This window comes from Ostrea edulis, chromosome 9 (assembly GCF_947568905.1).
Source record: "Ostrea edulis chromosome 9, xbOstEdul1.1, whole genome shotgun sequence".
NCBI classification, from domain to species: domain Eukaryota; kingdom Metazoa; phylum Mollusca; class Bivalvia; order Ostreida; family Ostreidae; genus Ostrea; species Ostrea edulis.
Genome location: NC_079172.1, coordinates 55,864,129 through 55,891,400, shown reverse-complemented (window position 1 = coordinate 55,891,400; position 27,272 = coordinate 55,864,129). Strand labels below are relative to the sequence as shown.

Genomic DNA, 27,272 nt, shown 5'->3' with positions numbered 1-27,272 from the left:
TTTTGAGTGCATGATGATAGGTCGTAATCTATGTACCGAGAATAGGTGTGAAATCCATGTATCGAATGATAGGTGCGAAATGCAGTTGGGAATCAAAACATCGTTTAGAAAAATGGCAGTTATATAACGAAGGTAATTAGTGAACAATGCATGTGAAATATGTCCCAAATGTGGTCTTATGTCCAAAGGATACATAGGGCACAATCACACAGCAACATGAATATACAACCTTAACTTCGATGCAGTTTCAAAAATTAAAATTTCAACGTAAAAATAATTATCAAATCATTGGAAATACAACGTGAAGATGAAATGTGGTGAAGAATCATGGAGCGTACCATGCAAAAGTTATTGTACATAAATTCACGATCTTTATAATCACTAATCTTTATTATTTAAGTTCCTGCTGGAACAAACTTGACGTCAAAAGGTTGCAAGTGATTAGTGTCACTCAACAAAATCAACGAAAATCCACGATCAGACGTCAAATATGAACACCTCGCTGCTGTTGTCCACTCGAATTCCGATAGATCCATCCAGAAAAAAATGAATGCATGGGTCGTGAAGGCAGATAAACCTGCCGGGACGGACATCTCCCCACGTAAAATACGGGTAGGGGTCGTCGTAATCAAGGTAAAATCCCAGGTAAATCTCCTCCTCATTTCTATCCTGAAAATATTAAGTAAACAGATGAAACCCCGTTTTATTATCTTATGCAAGTATGCTTTATCAGTACCACAATCGATATCATTTCCGATACTGCTGCTTTTTCCGTTGATTTGTTTTAAGAACATGATGAAATTAAAAAGAATACCTTACTTGAATATACACACAGTGGCGTGCTCTGTAATGGTGATATCTGGATATGAAACCGACGAACGATATTCGGGCTACACCAAAATTGATAGAAAATTCCTGTGGTATTTTCTCAATGTCCTCGATGATACACTGCATGGGAAACTTGCGTTCCGCATACAGTTTTGCCTGTTTTCTGTGAATCTTTGTGGTTGATTTCTTTAACGAGAGATCGGCGAAATCTCTCCTCATCATGGGTGACGGGGCAAACATCTGGAATGCATTTCCAAAACCAGACACACGTGCAGTATTCTGGTGTCGGACTGTTTGGGATCGAAGTCTGTCTGATTTTGTCTTTTCAAGTTGTTTTTTAAAACCGTCGGTCCTGATCACGTCGACAATATTATCATTCTTCTTGCATATAATCTTGTGTTGTGACCAGTCTCGTGATTGGCACGATTTTGAACAATACACGACACCTAAACAACGTCCACACTTTTTAAGATTTTCTTTCACCCCACAATAGGCACATACATGTAGTTTACATACATCGAGTTCCGACGAATCGGGGAGACATTTGTGATCGCATCTCTCATCTGGTACACCATCCAATGTTCCGTGGCACTGTGCTTTGTGGACCGCCTTCCAGTCCATTTTCTGACATTCTCTGCTGCAGTAATACACCTGGCGGCACCTACCACAAGTCTTCATCCCCTCTTTTAGAATTCCACAGTTGCCACAAATGGTTGTCATTTTGTTCTAAATATATTTTTTAAACACATTACAATAGATATTTATACAGTTCCTAGTCAGTATATCTTCAAGATGTATAATTTTGGATATAAATTCTGTAGAAATGATTTAGTTTTTAAAATATCTAGAAAATACTTTTTACCCCTCTCGGCCCCTTATTTGAAGGGCCAGCCCCTTTTTCTTAAAATCAAAAGAAAGATCTTGTGTTTTCAAATATTTTTTGTTCAATAAGTACTCAGAAATTCTACCGTTTTCAAGTTATTAAAATAAGTATTTCATAGAGGCCGACCCTGTAACTCCCCAATGGGAGGATTTAGCGAAAAAATGAAAAGTGCATTTTCTGAAGAGCATTATTCTGAACAACTTTTATTCAATAATATTTGTCCATTTCAAGATATAAGAGATAAAAAAAAAAACTTTTATTCAATAATGCTTTTCAAAATATTTGTTGTTTTCAAGCTAGAGGAGTCGAAATATTGACTCTTTTTGGCCCCTTAAATCCTTAATTACGTAATATATGACCAAAACAATTATATGTGTAGATAGTAATTGTCATGAACATTTTATGTTCTACAATTGTTCACAAAATGTTGATGGTTTAGAAGATATGAGTGAGACTTTGAGCCATTCTAGACCCCTTTTGTGAGGGGTCAGCCCTTTTTTCCTCACATGAACAGAAAGATCTTGTAAAAGTGCATTCTTTTTGTTATACATGTCTTAACAAAATATTGCATACAAAAGAGATAATCTACATCAAATATCAAAACTCACAGAAATCAATGGAAAATTTTCTCATCCATTTTTTCAGGTCCAGGCGAGCGTTTAGGCGAATCACTTCCGGTCAAATCGAAGACCATTAGAACATCTAGAATGATTACTATATCTTGTCTAAAAATTTCAATACTAGAGTATTGAAATTTTTAGACAAGATAGCTTTGATAGTTACGGAGGAGATAGGTGGACAATTCGGGCATCCAAAAAATCACTAATAGAGAGAAAATTATCGACCGGAAGTGAAGTTTCGCTCACAAATTGGCATGCAAAGTCTCTTCAACAAACGACATCTTTGCTAAAAATTTCATTAAAATCGATCGAGAAATGGCTTAGAAAATCTAGGGGATTACCAAGGAAAATAATAACTAGAGCAACGAGTGGATCTTCTGTCCGATTTCTGACGAGATAAGATCTTGACTTGGATATTTGTGAAGAACAACTGTACATGCAAGGAATAAAAACTTAAATTCTCAAAAAATAGAGCGATAAACATGTAAGAGATATGATTTATCAATTATTAACAACTTCCAGTTTTATGTTCTTCACTTCTGGTGTCTCGGAAGTCCATAGAACGATCGAAAATTCCATATTGAGCGTGCGGGATTCTCCACTTAAAGTTTCGATGAAAAATACTGATTTTTTAAAGACAACTTCCGGTTTCGAACATCCAACTTCCGGTGGAAATGGTTTGACTAACTACACTCTATTAGACAATGTTGTGAGCATTAGAAATGGAAAAAAAATTGAAAAATTACATATTTGTAAGCTACTTCCGGTGGACGACGGAAGTGATGGCAACAAAATTGAAACACGTTAGGTACATCTTCTAGTTACCATCTAACATTCCTGAAAGTTTTAAGACTCAATCTTTGACTGCTTATGAGAAAACGCCCAGTCTTTTAAAAAACGGAAATCGAACATACATGTATCTTGTGAACGGAATTTAATTTTGAAAAAGAATTTCAAAGTTTTTCTCCAAAAACCGGAAGTTGTTGTTTAAACTTCCGGTAAGTGTAACATTTTCTGAAACTTCAGAAGACACTTAATTATTCCATGGACATTTTGTTTCAAAAGCGTAAATTTAATATTTGACATTTCTTTCGTTCACTTTCAGTGGCGGCCGGAAGTGACGGATGACAATGATAAATCTTATTAGAAAAGCTACAAGTCACCACCAATCATCCCTGAAAGTTTCAACACTCAATCATTAAACGTTTATGAGAAAACGCCTGGACAAAATGTCATTTGAAAAACGGAAATTCGGTCTTATCTCGCTACCGGAAGTGAATTTTTAAATAGTATTAAACGTGTCTTAGAGATGGATAATGTCCATAATATCTGTAAACATCGTAATATAAAGTTGATAGGTAAGCGAGATATACGAGAACAAAGAAAGACAAATTTTTCGAAGTTTTTCTCTAAAAATCGGAAGTTGTAGGTTAAACTTCCGGTAAGCTTAACATTTTCTGAAACTCCGAAAGAGACCCAATTAATCTCTGTAAGTTTTGTTTCAAAAGCATAATTTTGAACTTTGACGTTTCTTTTGTTCAGTTCCGGTGACGACCGGAAGTGACGGATCGTAATGATAAACCTTATTACAGAGCTACAAGTCACCATCTATCATCCCTGAAAGTTTGAAGAATAAATCTTTAACTGTTTATGAGAAAACGCCCGGACAAATTGTAATTTGAAAAACGGAAGTGAATTTTGAAATAGTATGAAAGGGTTTCCTAGCGATGGATAATGTCAATAATATCTGTAAATATCGTATTGAATATCATGGTTAATAAGCGAGATACATTATACGTATATGAGGACAAAGAAATACCCAATTTTCAAAGGTTTTCTCTAAAAACCGGAAGTTGCTGGTTAAACTTCCGGTAAGTCTAACATTTTCTGAAACTCCGAAAGATACCTAATAAATCTATGCAAGTTTTGTTTTAAAAGCATGAATTTGAAATTTGACGTTTCTTTTGTTCACTTCCGGTAACGGCCGGAAGTGACGGATCGCAATGATAAACCTTATTACAGAGCAACAAGTCACCATCTATCATCCCTGAAAGTCGCAAGACTCAATCTTCAACAATTTTTGAGAAAACGGCCGGACAAAATATCAGTTGAAAAACAGGAATTCGGCCGCAACTTGTGACCGGAAGTGAATTTTGAAATAGTGGTGCATGGTTCTTTTGAGATGGATAATGTCAATAACATCTGTAGATATCGTATTAAATGGTTCATAAATAAAGAGATATACGAGGACAAAGAAAGACCGTTTTTTAAAAGTTTTTCTCTGAAAACCGGAAGTTGCTGGTTAAACTTCCGGTAAGTCTAACATTTTCTGAAACGCCGAAAGAGACCTAACTAATCTATGCAAGTTTTGTTTCAAAAGCATAATTTTGAAATTTGACGTTTCTTTTGTTCACTTCCGTTGACGACCAGAAGTGACGGATGGCAAAAATAATACCTTATTCCACAGCTACAAGTCATAATCTATCATCCCTGAAAGTTTGAAGTCTCAATCTTTAACCGTTTATGAGAAAATGCCCGGACAAAATATCATTTGAAAAACGGAAATTCGGCCGTAACTTGTGACCAGAAGTGAAATTTGAAATAGTGTTACGGGGTTCTCTTAAGATGGATGATGTCATTAAAATCTGTAAATATCGCATTAAAAGTTTGATAAATAAACGATATATACGAGGACAAAGAAAGACAATTTTTTCGAAGTTTTTCTCTAAAAACCGGAAGTTGCTGGTTAAACTTCCGGTAAGTCTAACATTTTCTGAAACTCCGAAAGATATCTAATTAATCTATGCAAGTTTTGTTTCAAAAGCATTAATTTGAAATTTGACGTTTCTTTTGTTCACTTCCGGTGACGGCCGGAAGTGGCGGATGGCAATGATAATACCATATTGCATAGCTACATGTCACCATCTATCATCCCTGAAAGTTTGAAGTCTCAATCTTTAACCGTTTATGAGAAAACGCCCGGACAAAATGTCATTTGAAAAACGGAAATTCAGCCGTAACTTGCGACCGGAAGTGATTTTGGCAAAACCAAAAAAAGACCAATCTAGACAATCCTATTTTACATCTTTCCTGAAAGTTTCATGAAAATCTATCCAACCGTTTTAGAGAAATCGCGTGCACAAAATCGGTAAGAAAAAGAACAATAACTAGAAACTCATTACTAGTGATGAGTAGGTCTTCCGTTATACTACTTCCTGTCGAGATCGAAGAGCTCCAATCGCATAAATATTCCATTCTACACCTTAATAATTCTCAACTAATCATACACTTAACTTTCGACAAAAATACCCATGTTTGAGACAACTTCCGGTTTTTTGGTCGGCACTTCCGGTGGACATATTTTACATGAACAAGACCTAATTATCATCCATATTAGTCCCAATATCTCTCAAAAAAAAAAAAAAAACTTCAAAAAATGACATTTTTCATATCGCTTCCTGTCACGACCGGAAGTGACGGCTACATACGATTCTCACACGATGCAAACACACTGATGACTGACTATCAGTCTTGAAAACATTTGCAGAGTATTAGCTTGAACAAATTCTCATTTTGAAGACTGCAAATCTCGCGACCGGAAGTAGATTTCACCAAAATAGTTTACGTTAATTTAGACATTTGCAATGTCTCTAACATACAAGAAAATAATTTGTAATACCCCATATACAAGCGAGATTTAAGGCAAAGTCAAAAAGTCAATTTTTCCAGTTTTTCTCTTAAAACCGGAAGTTGCCGTTTTTGCTTCCACTAGGATCAACATATTTCAAAACTACAAAAATGAAACAATAAACTAATGCTCGTTTTGCGTCAAAAGAAAAAATCTGAAATTTTCGATTTCTTTGATCACTTTCGGTGACGAGTGGAAGTGACGGCTGACGGAATTAACCATATTCGACAAACCTACTTGTCATGATCTATCATTCCTGAAAGTTTGGTGCCTTAATCTTTAACCGTTTCCGAGATTTCCCGCGGACAAGATCTCTTCTAAAAAAACGGAAATTGGACATATCTGACGACCGGAAGTGAATTTGGAAAAAAACAAAATGTGTTCTGAGTATTTTCATTCTCTATCATCCCTGAAAACTTCAAGAAAATCCATCCAGCCATCTCTGAGAAATCACTCGAAGAAATCGGAAAATCGTCATTTTTTTCAAATACTTCCGGTATAGAGTGGAAGTGACGGACGAAAAAATTGAAAGTATGTGTACATTCGCCTAATGCTAGTTGATCAAACCCACAAGTTTCAAGCGTCTATATATATTTATTATTGAGAAACTGAAAAAACAAAGTTTGAATTTGTCCACCCTCTACCTCATGACCGGAAGTAAATTTTCAAAAAATAGTTAACATTACTCTAGACATTTATAGTGTCTACAACATATGTTAAATACAAGTCAAACACTTGTTTAGTAAACGAGATTTAAGGCATTGAAAAAGGAGAATTTGAAAAGTTTTTCCTTAATAACCGGAAGTGGACGTTTCCACTTCCGGTGGGGTTAACGGTTTTCAATACTCCAAAAGAGACCGGATAAAGTGATATAGGTTTCGCTTCAACAACTACAACTTTAATTTTTCGATTCCTTTTATCACTTCCGGTGACGACCGGAAGTGACGGCCGACATTCTGAACCCCCAACTGCACGCCTACAAAGTGAGATCTATTAACTCTGAAAATTTGGTGACTCTATCTTTTACCGTTTCTGAGAAAAACGATGGACAAAATCTCTTCTAAAAAAAACGGAAATTGGACATATCTAACGACCGGAAGCAAATTTTGAAAAAATGGAAAAAACTTCTGGGGGTATTTTCATTCTCTATCATCCCTGAAAATTTCAAGAAAATCCATCCAGCAATCTCTGAGAAATCGTGCCGACAAAAAAGGGGGAAAAATAATAATAATAACTAGACACTCATTACTAGTAATGAGTAGGTCTTCCGTTAGACCACTTCCGGTAAAGTGCTTTCTATTCCTATGAAAACCATTTGAATGTATCAGAAAATGTGCCTTAAGAATGAATGAGCAATGTATTATCGAATTTTTTACTCCTTTCTCGTAACTTCTGGTGACGACCGGAAGTACTATTCAGATGCGTTTTCCTATAAATAACAGCAACTCTTTACTCTCTATATTCCCTGAAAATTTCACGTCTCTATCTGAAAGAGTTCTCAACAAAAAGAAGTAGACTAAAGAAAGAAAAAGTAGTAGGTTACTACCGACCGGAAATCAATTTTGAAAAACAAAATTATCAAAACTTTAGAAGTTGATACTTTTATTAAGACATGTGAAAATCATATGAAAGACTTCAAATATAAGCGAGATTTATGGGGACAAAGAGACGAAAAGTAAAAGTAAAAAGGTATTTTATCAAGAAACCGGAAGTAGTCGTTTTGACTACCGACAGACTCAATATTCTTTTGACACTTTGAAAGAGACGTAATAAACTAGTATAGGTTTCAATTAAAAAGAAAAAGTTTGAAATGTGCGATTCTTTCCATCACTTCCGGTGACGACAGGAAGTGACGGTCGACATGTTCAACCCACTACTGCACGCCTACAAACGGAGATTGATCATCCCTGAATATTTGATGAACCTATATTTTACTTTTTCCAAGAAAAATGCTGGAAAAATTCCTTTTGAGAAACAGAAAATCGGCCATATTTTTCCGACCGGAAGTGAATTTTGTAAAAACAAAAATAATTATAGCAAGGTCATTTCATAAGACATTATTCCTGAAAATGTCAAGAAAATCTACCCAGCCATCTCTGAGAAATCACTCGAAGAAATCGGAAAATCGAAATTTTTTCAAATACTTCCGGTATAGACCGGAAGTGACGGACGAAAAAATTGAATGTATGTGTACAATGGACTAATGTTAGTTGATCAACTCTACAAGTTTCAAGCGTCTATCTATATTCATTATAGAGAAACTGAAAAAACAAGGTTTGAACATGTCCACCCCATATCTCACGACCGGAAGTGAATTTTACAAAAATATTTAAATTTACTTTAGACATTTATAGTGTCTATAACATATGTTAAATTCAAATCATTAACGTGTTTTATGACGGAGATTTATGGCACTGAAAAATGAGAGAATGAATAGTCTTTCTTTGATATGACCGGAAGTTGGAGATTCAACTTCCGGTGGGGTCAATAGTTTTTGAGAATTAAAACGAGACCTAATAAACTGATATAGGTTTCAATTTGAAAGAAAAAAGTTTGATTTTTATGATTTATTAATCACTTCCGGTGACGACCGGAAGTGGCGGCCGACATTCTAAACCCCCTACTGCACGCCTACAAAGAGAGATCTATTAACTCTGAAAATTTGGTGACTCTATCTTTTACGGTTTCTGAGAAAAACGCTGGACAACAAAAAAAGCTAATAAGCCGTATTTGCCGACCGGAAGTGAATTTTACAAAAATATTTGACGTTACTCTAGACATTTATAGTGACTATAATATATGTAAAACTCAACTCACTAACTAGTTTCATGACCGAGATTTATGGCACTGAAAAATGAGAGAATGAATAGGCTTTCTTTGATATAACCGGAAGTTGAAGATTCAACTTCCGGTGGGGTTAACATTTTTTGAGAATTAGAACGAGATATTGTAAACCAAGATAGGTTTCAATTTGAAAGAAAAAAGTTTGAAATTCATGTTTCCTTTAATCACTTCCGGTGACGACCGGAAGTGACGGCCGACATTCTTAACCCCCTACTGCACGCCTACAAAGTGAGATCTATTAACTCTGAAAATTTGGTGACTCTATCTTTTACCGTTTCTGAGAAAAACGCTGGAAAAGATATCTTGTAAAAAGACGGAAATTGGACATATCTTGCGACCGGAAGTGAATTTTGAAAAAATAAAAAAAATGCCTCGAGGTACCATCGTTCTCTATAATCTGTGAAAGTTTCAGGAAAATCCATCCAACGGTCTCGGAGACGAAAGGGAAAAAAAAATTAATAATAACGAGCTATAACTGTGTTGGGATGCCAACACAAATGTCTCCGAACACCTCCCCATGTCAGAAATGCTTTTTGATGCCAGATATGCATTCAGGATTCTCAAAAAACATTAAAAACTGAATTTGGTTGAAATCCGAGGGACTTGATTTTTGGCCGCAATTTTCTTCAATGGCGGCCATTTTGAAATATTTGAAAATTGATTGGAAGGAAATACTGATGCTAGAAATGAATTGTGGACCCAACATTTACCCCAGAACCCAAATGTTGTAGAGATTTTAACACTTTGAAATATTTCGGTATATGGCGGCCATTTTGAAAATGGCGGCTCAAAAAAAATTTTGATTGTGAAAATGGACTTGCGGTCACTAAATTACCCTAGAAATAGAATTTGGTTGAAATCCGACAACCTAGAGTTTTTGACGTTTTTTGGACGCCATCTTGAAACGGCGGCCATTTTGAAAATTTGAAAAGTTGAATGCACCCCTCTTAGTGACCCCCTATCAGCTCACAAAGTTTGAAGTGGATCTGTCGAACCACTTTCATACAATCGAGCGGACAAATTTCTCGGAAAGAAGAGGAATAATAAGAACTAGAAACTCATTACTAGTAATGAGTAGGTCTTCCGTTTGTTCACTTCTGGTAAAGAGTTTTCTGATCCTACAAAAACCATTCAAATATATTAGAGAATGTACTTTAACAATAAATGAGAAGTGTATTATCGAATTTTTTACTCATTTCTTGTAACTTCCGGTGACGACCGGAAGTACTATTCAGATGTGTTTTCCTATGAATGACAGTGACTCTTTACTGTCTATATTCCCTGAAATTTCACGTCTCTATCTGAAGAGTTCTCAACAAAAAGAAGTAGACTAAAGAAAGAAAAAGTAGTAGGTAACTACCGACCGGAAGTCAATTTTGAAAAACGAAATTGTCAAAACTCTAGAAGTTGATACTACTCTAAAGACATGTGAAAACCATATCAAACACTTCAAATATAAGCGAGATTTCTGGGGACAAAGAGACGAAAAGTAAAAAAGTATTTTATCAAGAAACCAGAAGTAGTCGTTTTGACTACCGATGGGGTCAATATTCTTTTGACATTTTGAAGGAGACTTAATACACTAGTATACGTTTCAATTTAAAAGAAAAAGTTTGAAATTTACGATTATTTCCATCACTTCCGGTGACGACAGGAAGTGACGGTCGACATGCTCAACACTCTATTGCATGCTTACAAACAAAGATTGATCATCCCTGAATATTTGATGAACCTATCTTTTACCCTTTCCAAGGAAAATGCTGGACAAAATCTCGTTTGAGAAACAGAAAATCGGCCATATTTTCCGACCGGAAGTGAATTTTGGAAAAAAAAAAAAAAACACAGCAAAGTCATTTCATAAGACATTATTCCTGAAAATTTCAAGAAAATCTATCCAGCCATCTCTGAGAAATCACTCGAAGAAATCGGAAAATCGTCATTTTTTCAAATACTTCCGGATAGAGCGGAAGTGACGGACGAAAAATTTGAAAGTATGTGTACACTGGACTAATGTTAGTTGATGAACTCTACAAGTTTCAAGCGTCTATCTATATTCATTATTGAGAAACTGAAAAAACAAGGTCTGAATATGTCCACCCCATATCTCACGACCGGAAGTGAATTTTACAAAAATATTTAAATATACTCTAGACATTTATAGTGTCTATAACATATGTAAAATTCAAATCATTAACTTGTTTTATGACCGAGATTTATGGCACTGAAAAATGAGAGAATGAATAGTCTTTCTTTGATATAACCGGAAGTTGGAGATTCAACTTCCGGTGGGGTCAACATTTTTTTGAGAATCAGAACGAGACCTAATAAACCAATATAGGTTTCAATTTGAAAGAAAAAAGTTTGAAATTTATGATTTATTAATCACTTCCGGTGACGACCGGAAGTGACGGCCGACATTTTTAATCCCCTACTGCACGCTTACAAATTTAGAGCTATTAATTCTGAAAATTTGATGACTTTATCTTTTACAGTTTCTGAGAAAAACGCTCGACAACGAAAACAGCTAATAAGCCGTATTTGCCGACCGGAAGTAAAATTTACAAAAATATTTGACGTTACTCTAGACATCTATAGTGACTATAACATATGTAAAATTCAACTCATTATCTAGTTTCATGACCGAGATTTATGACACTGAAAAATGAGAGAATGAATAGTCTTTCTTTGATATAACCGGAATTTGGAGATTCAACTTCCGGTGGGGTCAACATTTTTTGAGAATTAGAACAAGATCTAGTAAACCGATATAGGTTTCAATTTGAAACAAAAAAGTTTGAAATTGATGACTTATTTAATCACTTCCGGTGACGACCGGAAGTGACGGCGACAAAAAATAATACGTGCATGCACCATAGAGAAAATAGATCTATCATCCCTGAAAGTTTCATTCGATTATCTTTAGTGGTTTTCAAGTTTACACCCGGACAAAGTTTCTTTCAAAAACCGGAAAATCGAACGTATATCACGAACGGAAGTGAATTTTGAAAAAATGAAAAAAAATGCCTCGAGGTACCATCGTTGTCTATAATCTGTGAAAGTTTCAGGAAAATCCATCCAACGGTCTCGGAGACGAAAGGGAAAAAATAAATAACTAGTTCTAATTGTAACGGGGACCGTTACAGATGTTCCCCAAACCTCCCCCAATTAAAAAGTGATGTCCTTGTGAATCTATAGCAAAAAATCATTTTATTTTAGCCTTTAATTACATGTAGTACGTTCAATATGGTCATTTCAGTACCAAGAAATGAAAGAAAGCGTTGAACGTGCATACACGCGCACGCGTGTATGATTCCGATTTTTTGTTGATGTCGTTCAACAGGCATTTGTATCATATACCCACAGTATGAATTTCATAACGTTTCCACCAAATATAAGGAAGTTATAGCGATTTTAAAATCGTCCAATCAGAAATCAGCACACGTGCATGCACGTGCTGAGCAGTAATTCTAACCACAGCAATTTGTAAGGAGTACCAAGATACATCTAAACCCCTAATATGAATAGAATTTGATGAAAAACAAAAACGTTATCGTCCTTTAAAAATTGAACATTTAAAAAACGTTGCACGCGCATGCGCGTGTGCGTTGGCATTTTTTGTTACACCAACATATAGATACACATATTGTCTACATATGCTGTGAATATCATCTCATTTGCTTCATAAATAAGATAGTTACAAACATTTTAGCATTATCCAATCAAAATGAAGCGCACGTGCATGCGCGTGCAAATTGGTAATTTTGACCATGTAAATCAGTTTAGGGTCTCAATATCTACCTATGATATGAATTTCAAGCCATTTCAATGAACAACAAAAAAGTTAGACTGATTCCAAAGTTAGCGTACAAATTTTGTAATGCGCGTGCACGCGCATGCATGCGCGTGCTGGCAAAATAACTATTATTTTTCATATGTACAAATGATATACTATCATCCTATTTAGGTTTTATATCGCTTCCTTCAATATTCTGATTTTCCATTTTTTGTACCAAAATTGCAATGCACGTGCGCGCGCGTGCATGCACGTGCAAACAAAATGACTATCACTATGCACATCTACAAACGCTATACTATCATCCTGGAAAGTTTCATATCGATCCCTTTTGTAGTTTCTGAGAACACTACCGGACAAAAAAGTACCGGAGAAAAAGAATAATAATAATAATAATAAGAAACAGAGTAAAAACAATATGTTCCCAAACTTTGTTTGGGGAACATAATAATAATAAACAGTAGAATCACTATAAGGTCTTCCGTTGGAAACGGAAGACCTTAATAAGAAGAAGAAGAAGAAAATAAGAATAATAAGAAACGGAGCAAAAACAATATGTCTCCGACACTTTGTGTTCGGAGGAAGAAGAAAATAAGAATAATAAGAAACGGAGCAAAAACAATATGTCTCCGACACTTTGTGTTCGGAGACATAATAAGAAACGGAGCAAAAACAATATGTCTCCGACACTTTGTGTTCGGAGACATAATAAGAAATGGAGCAAAAAAAATATGTCTCCGACACTTTGTGTTCGGAGACATAATAATAATAATAGAGGAAAAGAAACATAAGAATCACTATAAGGTCTTCCGTTGAGACGGAAAACCTTAACTAGAAATGATCTCGTTGCGAGCAACGAATAGGTCTTCCGTCCAAATTCTGACGAGATAGGATGTAAGTCTAACATGTTCTGAAACTCCGAAAGAGACTTAATTATTCCATGCACGTTTTCATTCAAAAGCAGAAATTTGTTCACTTCCGGTGACGGTCGGAAATGACGGATGACAATGACAAACCTTATTATCGAGCCATAAGTCACCATCATTCATGCCTGAAGGTATGAAGACTCGATCTTTAACCGTTTATGAGAAAACGCCCGGACAAAATGTCATTTGAAAAACGGAAATTCGGTCCTTACCCACAACCGGAAGTGAATTTTGAAATATTACTCAAGGGTACAGTAGATATGGACAATGTCAATAATATCTGTAAATATCGTATTAAAAAGTTGATCTAAAAGCGAGAGATATGAGGACAAAGAAAGACCAATTTTTCGACGTTTTTCTCTAAAAATCGGAAGTTGCTGGCTATACTTCCGGTAAGTTTAACATTTTATAAAACGACGAAAGAGACCTAATTAATCTATGCAAGTTTTGTTTCAAAAGCATCATTTTGAAATTTGATGTTTCTTTTGTTCACTTTCGGTGACGGCCAGAACTGACGGACGGCAATGATAAACCTTATTACACATCTACAGGTCACCATCTATCATCCCTGAAAGTTTGAAGACTCAATCTTTAACCGTTTATGAGAAAATGCCAGGACAAAATGTCATTTGAAAAACGGATATTCGGCCGTAACTTTTGAGCAGAAGTGAATTTTGAAATAGTATTAAAGGGTTCTCTGGAGATGGATAATTTCAATAATATCAATAAATATCGTATTAAAAGGTTCATAAATAAGCGAGATATACGAGGACAATGAAAGACAAATTTTCAAAAATTTTCTCTAAAATCTGGAAGTTAATGGTTAAACTTCCGGTAAGTCTAACATTTTATAAAACGCCGAAAGAGACCTAATTAATATATGCAAGTTTTGTTTCAAAAGCATAATTTTAAAATTTGACGTTTCTTTTGTTCACTTCCGGTGACGGCCAGAAGTGACGGACGGCAATGGCAACACCTTATTGCATAGCTACATGTCACCATCTATCATCCCTGAAAGTTTGAAGACTCAATCTTTAACTGTTTATGAGAAAACGCCTGGACAAAATGTCATTTGAAAAACGGAAATTCGGCCGTAACTTGTGACCGGAAGTGAATTTTGAAATAGTGCTAAAGGGTTCTCTTCAAATGGATAATGTCAATAATATCTGTACATATCGTATTAAAATGTTCATAAATAAGCGAGACATACGAAGAGAAAGAAAGACCAATTTTTCGACGTTTTTCTCTAAAAACCGGAAGTTAATGGTTAAACTTCCGGTAAGTCTAATATTTTCTGAAACGTCGCAAGACATCTAATTAACGTATGCAAGTTTTGTTTCAAAAGCATCATTTTGAAATTTGACGTTTCTTTTGTTCACTTCCGGTGACGGCCGGAAGTGGCGGATGGCAATGACAACACCTTAATGCATAGCTACATGTCACCATATATCATCCCTGAAAGTTTGAAGACTCAATCTTTAACTGTTTATGAGAAAACGCCCGGACAAAATGTCATTTGAAAAACGGAAATTCGGCCGTAACTTGCGACCGGAAGTGAATTTTGAAAAAGGATTAAAGGGTGCTCCAGAGTTGGATAATGTCAAAAATATCTCTACGTAGTAAAAGTTGATAGATAAGCGAGATATGCGAAAACAAAGAAATATCAATTTTTCGAAGTTTTTCTCTAAAAACCGGAAGTTGTTGGTTAAACTTCCGGTAAGTGTAACATTTTTTGAAACACCGAAAGAGACCGAATTAATCTGTGCAAGTTTTATTTCAAAAGCATAGTTTTGAAATTTGACGTTTCTTTTATTCACTTCCGGTGACGGATGGCAATGATAAACATTATTACAGAGCTACAAGTCACCATCTATCATCCCTAAAAGTTTGAAGACTCAATCTTTAACCGTTTATGAGAAAACGCCCGGACAAAATGTCATTTGAAAAACGGAAATTCGGCCGTAACTTGCGACCGGAAGTGAATTTTGAAAAAGGATTAAAGGGTACTCCAAAGTTGGATAATGTCAAAAATATCTGTAAATATTGTAGTAAAAAGTTAATAGATAAGCGAGATATGCGAAGACAAAGAAATATCAATTTTTCGAAGTTTTTCTCTAAAAACCGGAAGTTGTTGGTTAAACTTCCGGTAAGTGTAACATTTTTTGAAACACCGAAAGAGACCGAATTAATCTGTGCAAGTTTTATTTCAAAAGCATAATTTTGAAATTTGACGTTTCTTTTATTCACTTCTGGTGACGGACGGAAGAGACGGCTGGCAATGATAAACCTTATTACAGAGCCACAAGTCACCATCTATCATCCCTAAAAGTTTGAAGACTCAATCTTTAACCGCTTATGAGAAAACGCCCGGACAAAATGTCATTTGAAAAACGGAAATACAGCCGTAACTTGCGAACGGAAGTGATTTTAGCAAAACCAAAAAAAGATCGTTCTAGACAATCCTATTTTACATCTTTCCTGAAAGTTTCATGAAAATCTATCCAACCGTTTTTGAGAAATCACGTACACAAAATCGGTAAGAAAAAGAACAATAATAATAATAACTAGAAACTTGTTGCCATGGCAACAAGAAGGTCTTCCGTGCTCTCCGTGTCCAGTAGATCACCTTAAATTCTTCATTTGTTATAAAGTGGGAAAAAAATATTCGAGTAATCTGGGGGATTGAACCCGGGTCGCCCGCATGGAAATCCACCACGCTAACCATTAGACTAGCGAGGACCTCGCTTCAAAATTAAAACTACGAATATCTAGAGTTTGGTTTGATCAATTTAGAAACAAATATCATATTCAGCATTCTATAAAGAGTCTCTATTTATCTTACCCTTATCAGAGAAAAACATTAAAAAACAAAAAAGTTGAAAAAATCCATTTTTTAAATTCCCTTCCGGTAGCGACCGGAAGTGATGACGACGTACGAAATAGTGCTCACGCAAATCTATAAGTCATGTTCTATCATCTCTAATAAGTCTCCAGTTCATATCTTTAGCCCTTCCTGTAGATCACCCGCGGACAAAGTTTCATTTGAAAATCAGGAAATTGTTCATAACTTGGAACCGAAATGGAATTTTCCAAATTTTTTTTGTGATAAACAACTTTCATAATATAATGCATTTTTCCTGAAAGTTTCACTGAAAGCCACTGTATAGTTTTCGAGATAAATTTGGTCAAAATAATAATAATAATAACTAGACACGATCTCGTTGCGAGCAACGAGTAGGTCTTCCGTCCGATTTGTTGATGCACTCGGAGTTAAAAAAAAAAAAAAAAGACAAATGAGTCCCAATTTAGTTTCCGACTTTAAGACTCTTTAGATATAATCAATTTTTCATATCATAAGCTTCTGAAGCAAAGTTGCGGTGAAATTCGTTTGAAATTCGACTCTCCAGGCGAGCCATAAGGCCCGCGGGCCTATTTCTTGATGTCATTTGTTAGCCCTCTATAGACTCAACAACTTTAGTTCTATATGTCTTTACAAAATATTTACCTGTAAAAAGTTATGGAGATCGACCGATATCGACAAAAAAATCGACTCTACAGGCGAGCCATTAGGACCATAGGCCTATTTCTTGATATCAATCGATAGATCTCGATAAACTGAACAACTTTTGTTCAATATGTCGTTACAAAATATTTACCAGTTACAAGTTTTTGAAATCGACTGATATCGACAAAAATCGACTCTACAGGCCCACAGACCCATTTTTTGATATTGATCGATAGGTTATGACACATTGAACAACTTTTGTTCAATAATGCTTTTCAAAAAATATGTCGTTTTAAAGATATGAGGCGTCAAATATTTACGATTTTGGCCCTTAAAATCTCTAATTACGTAACATATGACCTACTTTTTGATTTGATAAGATCAAGCTCGTTGAGATGAACATTTCCGCTTCTACAACTTATTATAAAATATTAATAGTTTCTGAGATATTCTCAAAAACATTTGGACCCTTCTGAACCCCTAATTTAAAGGGCCAGCCCGTTTTGCTTGATATCGTAAGAAAGGCCTTGTCATTTTAAACATTTTTTGCTCAACAAGTATTTAGAAATTCTTTACCGTTCTCGAGTTATCTCTACAAGAAATATTTAGGGGCCAAACTGTAGCTCCCTACTTTTTGATTTGATAAGATCAAGCTCGTTGAGATGAACATTTCCGCTTCTACAACTTATTATAAAATATTAATAGTTTCTGAGATATTCTCAAAAACATTTGGACCCTTCTGAACCCCTAATTTAAAGGGCCAGCCCGTTTTGCTTGATATCGTAAGAAAGGCCTTGTCATTTTAAACATTTTTTGCTCAACAAGTATTTAGAAATTCTTTACCGTTCTCGAGTTATCTCTACAAGAAATATTTAGGGGCCAAACTGTAGCTCCCTAACGGGGCCACATAGGGAAAAAACGAAATGTACATATTGTTTAGATTATCATTCTGAACAACTTTTGTTCAATAATGCTTTTCAAAATATTTGTCGTTTTCAAGATATGAGGCGTCAATTATTTATGATTTTGGCCCTTAAAATCCCTTATTACGTAACATATGACCTACTTTGTGATTTGATAAGAACAAGCTCGTTTAGATGAACATTTCCGCTTCAATGACTTATTACAAAATATTAATAGGTTCTGAGATATTCTCATAAACCTTTGGACCCTTCTGGGCCCCTAATTTAAAGGGTCAGCCCCTTTTGCTTGATATCGTAAGAAAGGTCATGACATTTCAAACATTTTTTGTTCAACAAGTATTTAGAAATTCTTTACCGTTCTCGAGTTATTTCTAGAAGTAATTTTTAGGGGCCAAATTGTAGCTCCCTAACGGGGCCACATAGGGTAAAAACGAAATATGCATATTGTTCAGATCATCATTCTGAACAACTTTTGTTCTTTATTGCTTTTCAAAATATTTGTCGTTTTCGAGATACAAGGGGTAAAAATTTTATGGTTTTGGCCCTTAAAATCCCTTATTACGTAACATATGACCTAAATTTTTATATGAATAGATTTGGATTGTTGAGATGAACATTTTTTGTTCTTTGACTTATACCAAAATATTAACGATTTTTGAGATATTTGATCTAGACTTTGAGCCCTTCTAGATCCCTAATTGAAGGGGCTAGCCCCTAAATCTTGATATTTTCGAAAAGATGTCGTAAATGTGCACAACTTTTGTTCTAGATGTCTTAACAAAATATTTGCAAGAAAAAAGATATTGGAGATCAAAGGTCAAAAATCGCCGAAATCGGCGAAAAATTTTGGCATCCATTTTTTCAGGTCCAGACGAGCGTTTAGGCAAATCGCCTCCGGTAAAATCGAATCCCCCACAAATCTTCTAAAATGTTTACTCTATCTTGTGTAGAAATTTCAAGACTCTAGCTTCAAAACTAACGGAGGAGATGTGTGGACAACAAGGCCCTTCAAAAAGTCACTAAAAGAGAGATAACTCCTGACCAGAAGTGACGTCAAGCACGAAATTTTGCAAGCAAAGTCTCGTCACCAAAAGACATCTTTCCTGAAAATTTCGTGAAAATCGATCGAGAAATGGCTGAGAAAAACGCGTGTACTACCAAGGAAAATAATAATAATAATGAAGAAGAAGAACGCGAACAATAATAGTAAGGTCTTCCGCAGGAGACGGAAGACTTTAATAATGAAGAAGAAGAACGCGAACAATAATAGTAAGGTCTTCCGCAGGAGACGGAAGACCTTAATAATAACTAGAAACTTGTTGCCATGGCAACAAGAAGGTCTTCCGTGCTCTCCGTGTCCAGTAAATCACCTTAAATTCTTAATTTGTTATAAAGTAGGAAAAATATATTCGAGTAATCTGGGGGATCGAACCCGGGTCGCCCGCATGGAAATCCACCACGCTAACCATTAGGCTAGCGAGGACCTCGCTTCAAAATTAAAACTACGAATATCTAGAGTTTGGTTTGATCAATTTAAAAACAAATATCATATTCAGCATTCTATAAAGAGTCTCTATTTACCTTACCTTTATCAAAGAAAAACATTAAAAAACAAATAAGTTGAAAAAATCCATTTTTTAAATTTGCTTCCACTAGCGACCGGAAGTGATGACGACGTACGAAATAGTGCTCACGCAAATCTATAAGTCATGTTCTATCATCTCTAATAAGTCTCCAGTTCATATCTTTAGCCCTTCCTGTAGATCACCCGCGGACAAAGTTTCATTTGAAAATCAGGAAATTGTCCATAACTTGGAACCGAAATGGAATTTTCCCAAATTTTTTTGTGATAAACAACTTTCATAATATAATGCATTTTTCCTGAAAGTTTCACTGAAAACCACTGTATAGTTTTCGAGAAAAATTTGGTCCAAAAAAAAAATAATAATAAGAAACAGTAGAATCACTATAAGGTCTTCCGTGAAAGACGGAAGACCTTAATAATAAGAAACAGTGGAATCACTATAAGGTCTTCCGTGAAGAACGGAAGACCTTAATAATAATAAGAAACAGTAGAATCACTATCAGATCTTCTGTGAAAAACGGAAGACCTTAACTAGAAACTCATTACTAGTAATGAGTAGGTCTTCCGTTTGTTCACTTCTGGTAAAGAGTTTTCTGATCCTACAAAAACCATTCAAATATATCAGAGAATGTACTTTAACAATAAATGAGAAGTGTATTATCGAATTTTTTACTCATTTCTTGTAACTTCCGGTGACGACCGGAAGTACTATTCAGATGTGTTTTCCTATGAATGACAGTGACTCTTTACTGTCTATATTCCCTGAAAATTTCACGTCTCTATCCGAAGAGTTCTTAACAAAAAGAAGTAGACTAAAGAAAGAAAAAGTAGTAGGTAACTATCGACCGGAAGTCAATTCTGAAAAACGAAATTGTCAAAACTCTAGAAGTTGATACTATTCTTAAGACATGTGAAAATCATATCAAACACTTCAAATATAAGCGAGATTTGTGGGGACAAAGAGACGAAAAGTAAAAAAGTATTTTATCAAGAAACCGGAAGTAGTCGTTTTGACTACCGACGGGGTCAATATTCTTTTGACATTTTGAAAGAGACTTAATAAAGTAGTATAAGTTTCAATTTAAAAGAAAAAGTTTGAAGTTTACGATTATTTCCATCACTTCCGGTGACGACAGGAAGTGACGGTCGACATGCTCAACACCCTATTGCATGCTTACAAACAGAGATTGATCATCCCTGAATATTTGATGAACCTATCTTTTACCCTTTCCAAGAAAAATGCTGGACAAAATCTCGTTTGAGAAACAGGAAATCGGCCATATTTTCCGACCGGAAGTGAATTTTGGAAAAACAACAACAAAAAAAAAATTTCAAGAAAATCTATCCAGCCATCTCTGAGAAATCACTCGAAGAAATCGGAAAATCGTCATTTTTTTCAAATACTTCCGGTATAGAGCGGAAGTGACGGACGGAAAAATTGAAAGTATGTGTACAAAGGCCTAATGTTAGTTGATCAACCCTACAAGTTTCAAGCGTCTATATATTTTCGTTATTGAGAAACTGAAAAAGCAAAGTTTGAATTTGTCCACGCCCTATCTCACGACCGGAAGTGAATTTTCGAAAAATAGTTGACGTTACTCTAGACATTTATAGTGTTTACAATATATGTTAAATACAAGTCAAACACTTGTTTTGTAAACGAGATTTAAGGCATTGAAAAAGGAGAATTTGAAATGTTTTTCCTTAATTACCGGAAGTCGACGTTTCCATTTCCGGTGGGGTCAACGGTTTTCAATACTCCAAAAGATACCTGATAAAGTGGTATAGGTTTCGCTTCAACAACTACAACTTTAATTTTTCGATTCTTCTTATCACTTCCGATGACGACCGGAAGTGACGGCCGACATTTTGAACCCCCAACTGCACGCCTACAAAGTGAGATCTATCAACTCTGAAAATTTGGTGACTCTATCTTTTACCGTTTCTGAGAAAAACGATGGACAAAATCTCTTTTAAAAAACGGAAATTGGACATATCTAATGACCGGAAGTGAATTTTGAAAAAATGAAAAAAACACCTGGGGCTATTTTCATTCTCTATCATCCCTGAAAATTTCAAGAAAATCCATCCAGCCATCTCTGAGAAATCGTGCCGACAAAAAAAGGGGAAAATAATAACGAGTTATAACTGTGTTGGGATGCCAACACAAATGTCTCCGAACACCTCCCCATGTCAGAAATGGTTTTTGATGCCAGATATGCACTCAGGATCCTCAAAAAACCCTGGAAACTAAGTTTGGTTGAAATCCGACGGATTTGATTTTGAAACATTTGAAAATAGATTGGAAGGAAATACTGATGCTAAAAATGAACTGTGGACCCTCCAATTACCCCAGAAATCAAATGTTGTAGAGATTTTAACATTTTCAAATATTTTGGTATATGGCGGCCATTTTCAAAATGGCGGCTCAAATTTTTTTTTTGATGGTGGGAATGAACTCGGGGTCACCAATGTACCCTAGAAATAAAATTTGGTTGAAATCCGACAACCTTGATTTTTTTGACGTTTTTGGCCGCCATTCTGAAACGGCGGCCATTTTGAAAATTTCGAAAGTTGATTGCACCCCTCCTCATGACCCTCTATCACCTCACAAAGTTTGAAGTGGATCTGTTGAAACACTTTCATAAAATCGAGCGGACAAATTTCTCTGGAAAGAAGAGGAATAAAAAGAAGAAGAAGAAGAAAATAAGAATAACGAGCAATAACTGTGTTGGGATGCCAACACAAATGTCTCCGAACACCTCCCCATGTCAGAAATGGTTTTTGATGCCAGATATGCACTAGAAACTAAGTTTGATTGAAATCCGACGGATTTGATTTTTGGCCGCCATTTTCTTCAATGGCGGCCATATTGAAACATTTGAAAATAGATTGGAAGGAAATACTGAAGCTAGAAATGAATTGTGGACCCTCCAATTACCCCAGAAATCAAATGTTGTAGAGATTTTAACATTTTCAAATATTTCGGTATATGGCGGCCATTTTGAAAATGGCGGCTCAAAAAATTTTTTTTGATGGTAGGAATGAACTCGGGGTCACCAAATTACCCTAGAAATAAAATTTGGTTGAAATCCGACAACCTAGAGTTTTTGACGTTTTTGACCGCCATTTTGAAACGGCGGCCATTTTGAAAATTTCGAAAGTTGATTGCACCCCTCCTCATGACCCCCTATCAGCTCACAAAGTTTGAAGTGGATCTGTTGAAACACTTTCATAAAATCGAGCGGACAAATTTCTCTGGAAAGAAGAGGAATAAAAAGAAGAAGAAGAAGAAGAAAATAAGAATAATAAGAAACGGAGCAAAAACAATATGTCTCCGACACTTTGTGTTCGGAGACATAATAAGAAACGGAGCAAAAACAATATGTCTCCGACACTTTGTGTTCGGACACATAATAATAATAATAATAATAAACAGTAGAATCAGTATAAGGTCTTCCGTCTGGACCGGAAGACCTTAATAATAATAGAGGAAAAGAAACATAAGAATCACTATAAGGTCTTCCGTTGAGACGGAAGACCTTAATAATAACGAGCTATAACTGTGTTGGGATGCCAACACAAATGTCTCCGAACACCTCCCTATGTCAGAAATGGTTTTTGATACCGGATATGCACTCAGGATCCTCTAAAACCCCTAGAAACTAAATGTGGTTGAAATCCGACGGACTTGTAATTTGGTCGCCATTTTCTTCAATGGCGGCCATTTTGAAACATTTGAAAATAGATTGGAAGGAAATCCTGATGCTAGAAATGAACTTTGGACCCTCCAGTTACCCCAGAAACCAAATGTTATAGAGATTTTAACATTTTTAAATATTTTGGTATATGGCGGCCATTTTGAAAATGGCGGCTCAAGATTTTTTTTCGAGGGTGGGAATGAACTCGGGGTCACCAAATTACCCTAGAAATAAAATTTGGTTGAAATCCGACAACCTTGAGTTTTTGGCCGCCATTTTGAAACGACGGCCATTTTGAAAATTTCGAAAGTTGATTGCACCCCTCCTCATGACCCCCTATCAGCTCACAAAGTTTGAAGTGGATCTGTCGAAAGACTTTCATAACATCGAGCGGACAAATTTCTCTGGAAAGAAGAGGAATAAAAAGAAGAAGAAGAAAATAAGAATAACGAGCTATAAGTGTGTTGGGATGCCAACACAAATGTCTCCGAACACCTCCCCATGTCAGAAATGGTTTTTGATGCCAGATCAGGATTCTCAAAAAAACCTAAAAACTAAATTTGGTTGAAATCCGACGGACTTGATTTTTTGGCCGCCATTAGTATATGGCGGCTCAAAAAAAAATTTTGATGGTGGAAATGGACTCGGGGTCACCAAAATACCCTAGAAATAGAATTTGGTTGAAATCCGACAACCTTGATTTTTTGACGTTTTTTGAAAATTTGAAAAGTTGATTGCACCCCTCCTAATGACCCTCTATCAGCTCACAAAGTTTGAAGTGGATCAGTCGACGAATGTTCATAAAATCGAGCGGACAAATTTCTCACTAAAGAAGAGGAAAAATAAGAAGAAAATAATAATAATAACGAGCTATAACTGTGTTGGGATGCCAACACAAATGTCTCCGAACACCTCCCCATGTCAGTAATGGTTTTTGATGCCAGATATGCACTCAGGATCCTCAAAAAACCATAGAAACTAATTTGGTTGAAATCCGAGGGACTTGATTTTTGGCCGCCATTTTCTTCAATGGCGGCCATTTTGAAACATCTGAAAATTGATTGGAAGGGAATACTGATGTTAGAAATGAACTGTGGACCCTCCAATTACCCGAGAAATCAAATGTTGTAGAGATTTTAACATTTTCAAATGTTTTGGTATATGGCGGCCATTTTGAAAATGGCGGCTCAAAAATTTTTTTGATGGTGGGAATGAACTCGGGGTTACCAAATTACCCTAGAAATAAAATTTGGTTGAAATCCGACAACCTTGATTTTTTGACGTTTTTGGCCGCCCTTTTGAAACGGCGGCCATTTTGAAAATTTCGAAAGTTGATTGCACCCCTCCTCATGACCCCCTATCAGCTCACAAAGTTTGAAGTGGATCTGTTGAAACACTTTCATAAAATCGAGCGGACAAATTTCTCTGGAAAGAAGAGGAATAAAAAGAAGAAGAAGAAGAAAATAAGAATAATAAGAAACGGAGCAAAAACAATATGTCTCCGACACTTTGTGTTCGGAGACATAATAAGAAACGGAGCAAAAACAATATGTCTCCGACACTTTGTGTTCGGAGACATAATAATAAAGGAAAAGAAACATAAGAATCACTATAAGGTCTTCCGCTGAGACGGAAGACCTTAATAACGAGCTATAACTGTGTTGGGATGCCAACACAAATGTCTCCGAACACCTCCCCATGCCAGAAATGATTTTTGATGCCAGATATGCACTCACGATCCTCAAAAAACCCTAGAAACTAAATTTGGTTGAAATCCGACGGACCTGATTTTTGGCCGTCATTTTCTTTAATGGCAGCCATTTTGAAACATTTGAAAATTGATTGGAAGGAAATACTGATTCTAGAAATGAATTGTGGACCCTCCATTTACCCCAGAACCCAAACGTTGTAGAGATTTAAACACTTTCAAAGATTTCGGTATATGGCGGCTATTTTGAAAATGGCGGCTCAAAAAAAAAATTTGATGGTTGAAATGGACTCGGGATCATTAAATTACCCTAGAAATTAAATTTGGTTGAAATCCGACAACCTTGAGTTTTTGACGTTTTTTGGCCGCCATCTTGAAACGGCGGCCATTTTGAAAATTTGAAAAGTTGAATGCACCCCTCCTAATGACCCACTATCAGCTCACAAAGTTTGAAGTGGATCTGTCGAAGCACTTTCACAAAATCGGTCGGACAAATTTCTCACTAAAGAAGAGGAATAATATGAATAATAAGAAGAAAATAATAATAATAAGAAACGGAGCAAAAACAATATGTCTCCGACACTTTGTGTTCGGAGACATAATAATAAGAAACAGTAGAATCACTATAAGGTCTTCCGTGAAGAACGGAAGACCTTAATAATAAGAAACAGTAGAATCACTATAAGGTCTTCCGTGAAGAACGGAAGACCTTAATAAGAAACAGTAGAATCACTATAAGGTCTTCCGTGAAGAACGGAAGACCTTAATAATAATAAGAAAAAACAGTACAATCACTAGAAGGTCTTCCGTTGGTAACGGAAGACCTTAATAAACAGTAGAATCACTAGAAGGTCTTCCGTTGGTAACGGAAGACCTTAATAAGAAACGGAGCAAAAACAATATGTCTCCGACACTTTGTGTTCGGAGACATAATAAGAAACGGAGCAAAAACAATATGTCTCCGACACTTTGTGTTCGGAGACATAATAATAATAGAGGAAAAGAAACATAAGAATCACTATAAGGTCTTCTGTTGATACGGAAGACCTTAATAATAAGAAACGGAGCAAAAACAATATGTCTCCGACACTTTGTGTTCGGAGACATAATAATAAGAAACAGAGTAAAAACAATATGTTCCCAAACTTTGTTTGGGGAACATAATAATAAGAAACAGAGGAGGTCCGGATCTCCCTTTTTTGCGGACCAAAAAATTTAAGTTATTCAATTTTAACGAGAATTTAAGTGGAAATGATATGAAAGGTGGATACCTGCATGTAATTGCATCATTCAGATTTATCAACACCATCATTTAATTCTATGATAAATATGACGAAACACTGATATATATTTACGATATTTTCGTCAGATACAAGTATCACTAAAAATATATGTAACATTAAAGTTTTGTTTAAGAGGCAGACAATTTCAAAGTGAAAAGGAAGTGCCAGGAAATGCTCAGAATGTAGGATCTTACACCATTTACCGCAGAGCTTCTTGGGGCCTAGGCGGACCCCAAACCCCTGGCCTATTGGGAGTAACCTTTAAATCAGTTTTTTTAAAAATTATTCAACATCAATTCCGAGTATAGCGATAACAATGACTAGAAGTTAGGGGACATGTAGTCAATTAACAAAGCATTTTCATGTGTAAAACTGTCTCAAGATCTCCCCTGAGATGTTTTGTACACAAGCAAAAGGTGTAAATAGGCGTGGGGTGGAGATTATGACAAGTAGGTAATTTTAAGATCAAGTGCTAGACCCCCCCCCCTTCACAAATTTCTGGATCCGCCTATGGAGCCGGTCCTTCGTTATGAGAGGTATACACTTACCATATGTTTGAATTATTCATACTTTGATACAAAGTACTTACCGTCAATATGGTCCCTATAAATGAAGCATTTTATTATAATCGGATGGAAAATCAGCTGCAAGGTGGGGGTTGGAGAGGTTGGACGACCTGTTACAAGAGGGTAGAAATAGTACAGAGCATTAGAATATTTTTGCTGTGTATGAAACACTAATACATACCTATCAGTTATCTTCCGAACTGTCTCTATTTGTCAAAGTTACGCAGTATTTATAGGCCGTTTATCTGTGGATCATATGCAATGTTAAGAGGAAAATAAAGAGAAAGTGAAAGAATCTGTTTTACGGAAAATGCTTTTGATAATCGATTTCAGCAATTTGATTACTTGTGTGTAGATCTCGTAATAAAGCACGTATATTGACTTATAATAATGCCACACGCAATGTCTACTTTCACTTT

The 27,272-nt window shown here is 35.7% G+C and overlaps 1 protein-coding gene across 7 annotated transcripts; it reads right to left on the bottom strand.

Annotated features, from left to right (window-relative positions):
* Window positions 1-240: 240 nt before the first annotated feature.
* Window positions 241-27,272, bottom strand: LOC125658094 (uncharacterized). Of its 7 annotated transcripts, none has more exons than XM_048889211.2 (4): window positions 27,035-27,114; window positions 26,877-26,963; window positions 820-1,554; window positions 241-669 (listed from the first exon to the last, which is right to left on the bottom strand). In XM_048889211.2, the coding sequence occupies exons 3-4, from the start codon at window positions 1,546-1,548 to the stop codon at window positions 478-480; spliced, it is 921 nt and encodes a 306-aa protein (XP_048745168.1). In that variant the 5' UTR covers window positions 1,549-1,554; window positions 26,877-26,963; window positions 27,035-27,114; the 3' UTR covers window positions 241-477. The 7 variants fall into 7 exon arrangements, with proteins under 7 accessions (XP_048745168.1, XP_048745166.1, XP_056005642.1 ...); XM_048889209.2 differs by having other exon boundaries at window positions 815-1,554; window positions 27,035-27,111; XM_056149667.1 differs by lacking the exon at window positions 26,877-26,963 and having other exon boundaries at window positions 27,035-27,272.

Bases quoted from the DNA above. Each gene is read 5' to 3' on its own strand.
- LOC125658094 (XM_048889210.1), bottom strand. From the start codon at position 1,548: ATGACAACCATTTGTGGCAACTGTGGAATTCTAAAAGAGGGGATGAAG. The intron at 670-814 runs GTATTCTTTTTA...TAATATTTTCAG, and splicing joins TGTGTGTATATTCAAGTAAG to GATAGAAATGAGGAGGAGAT.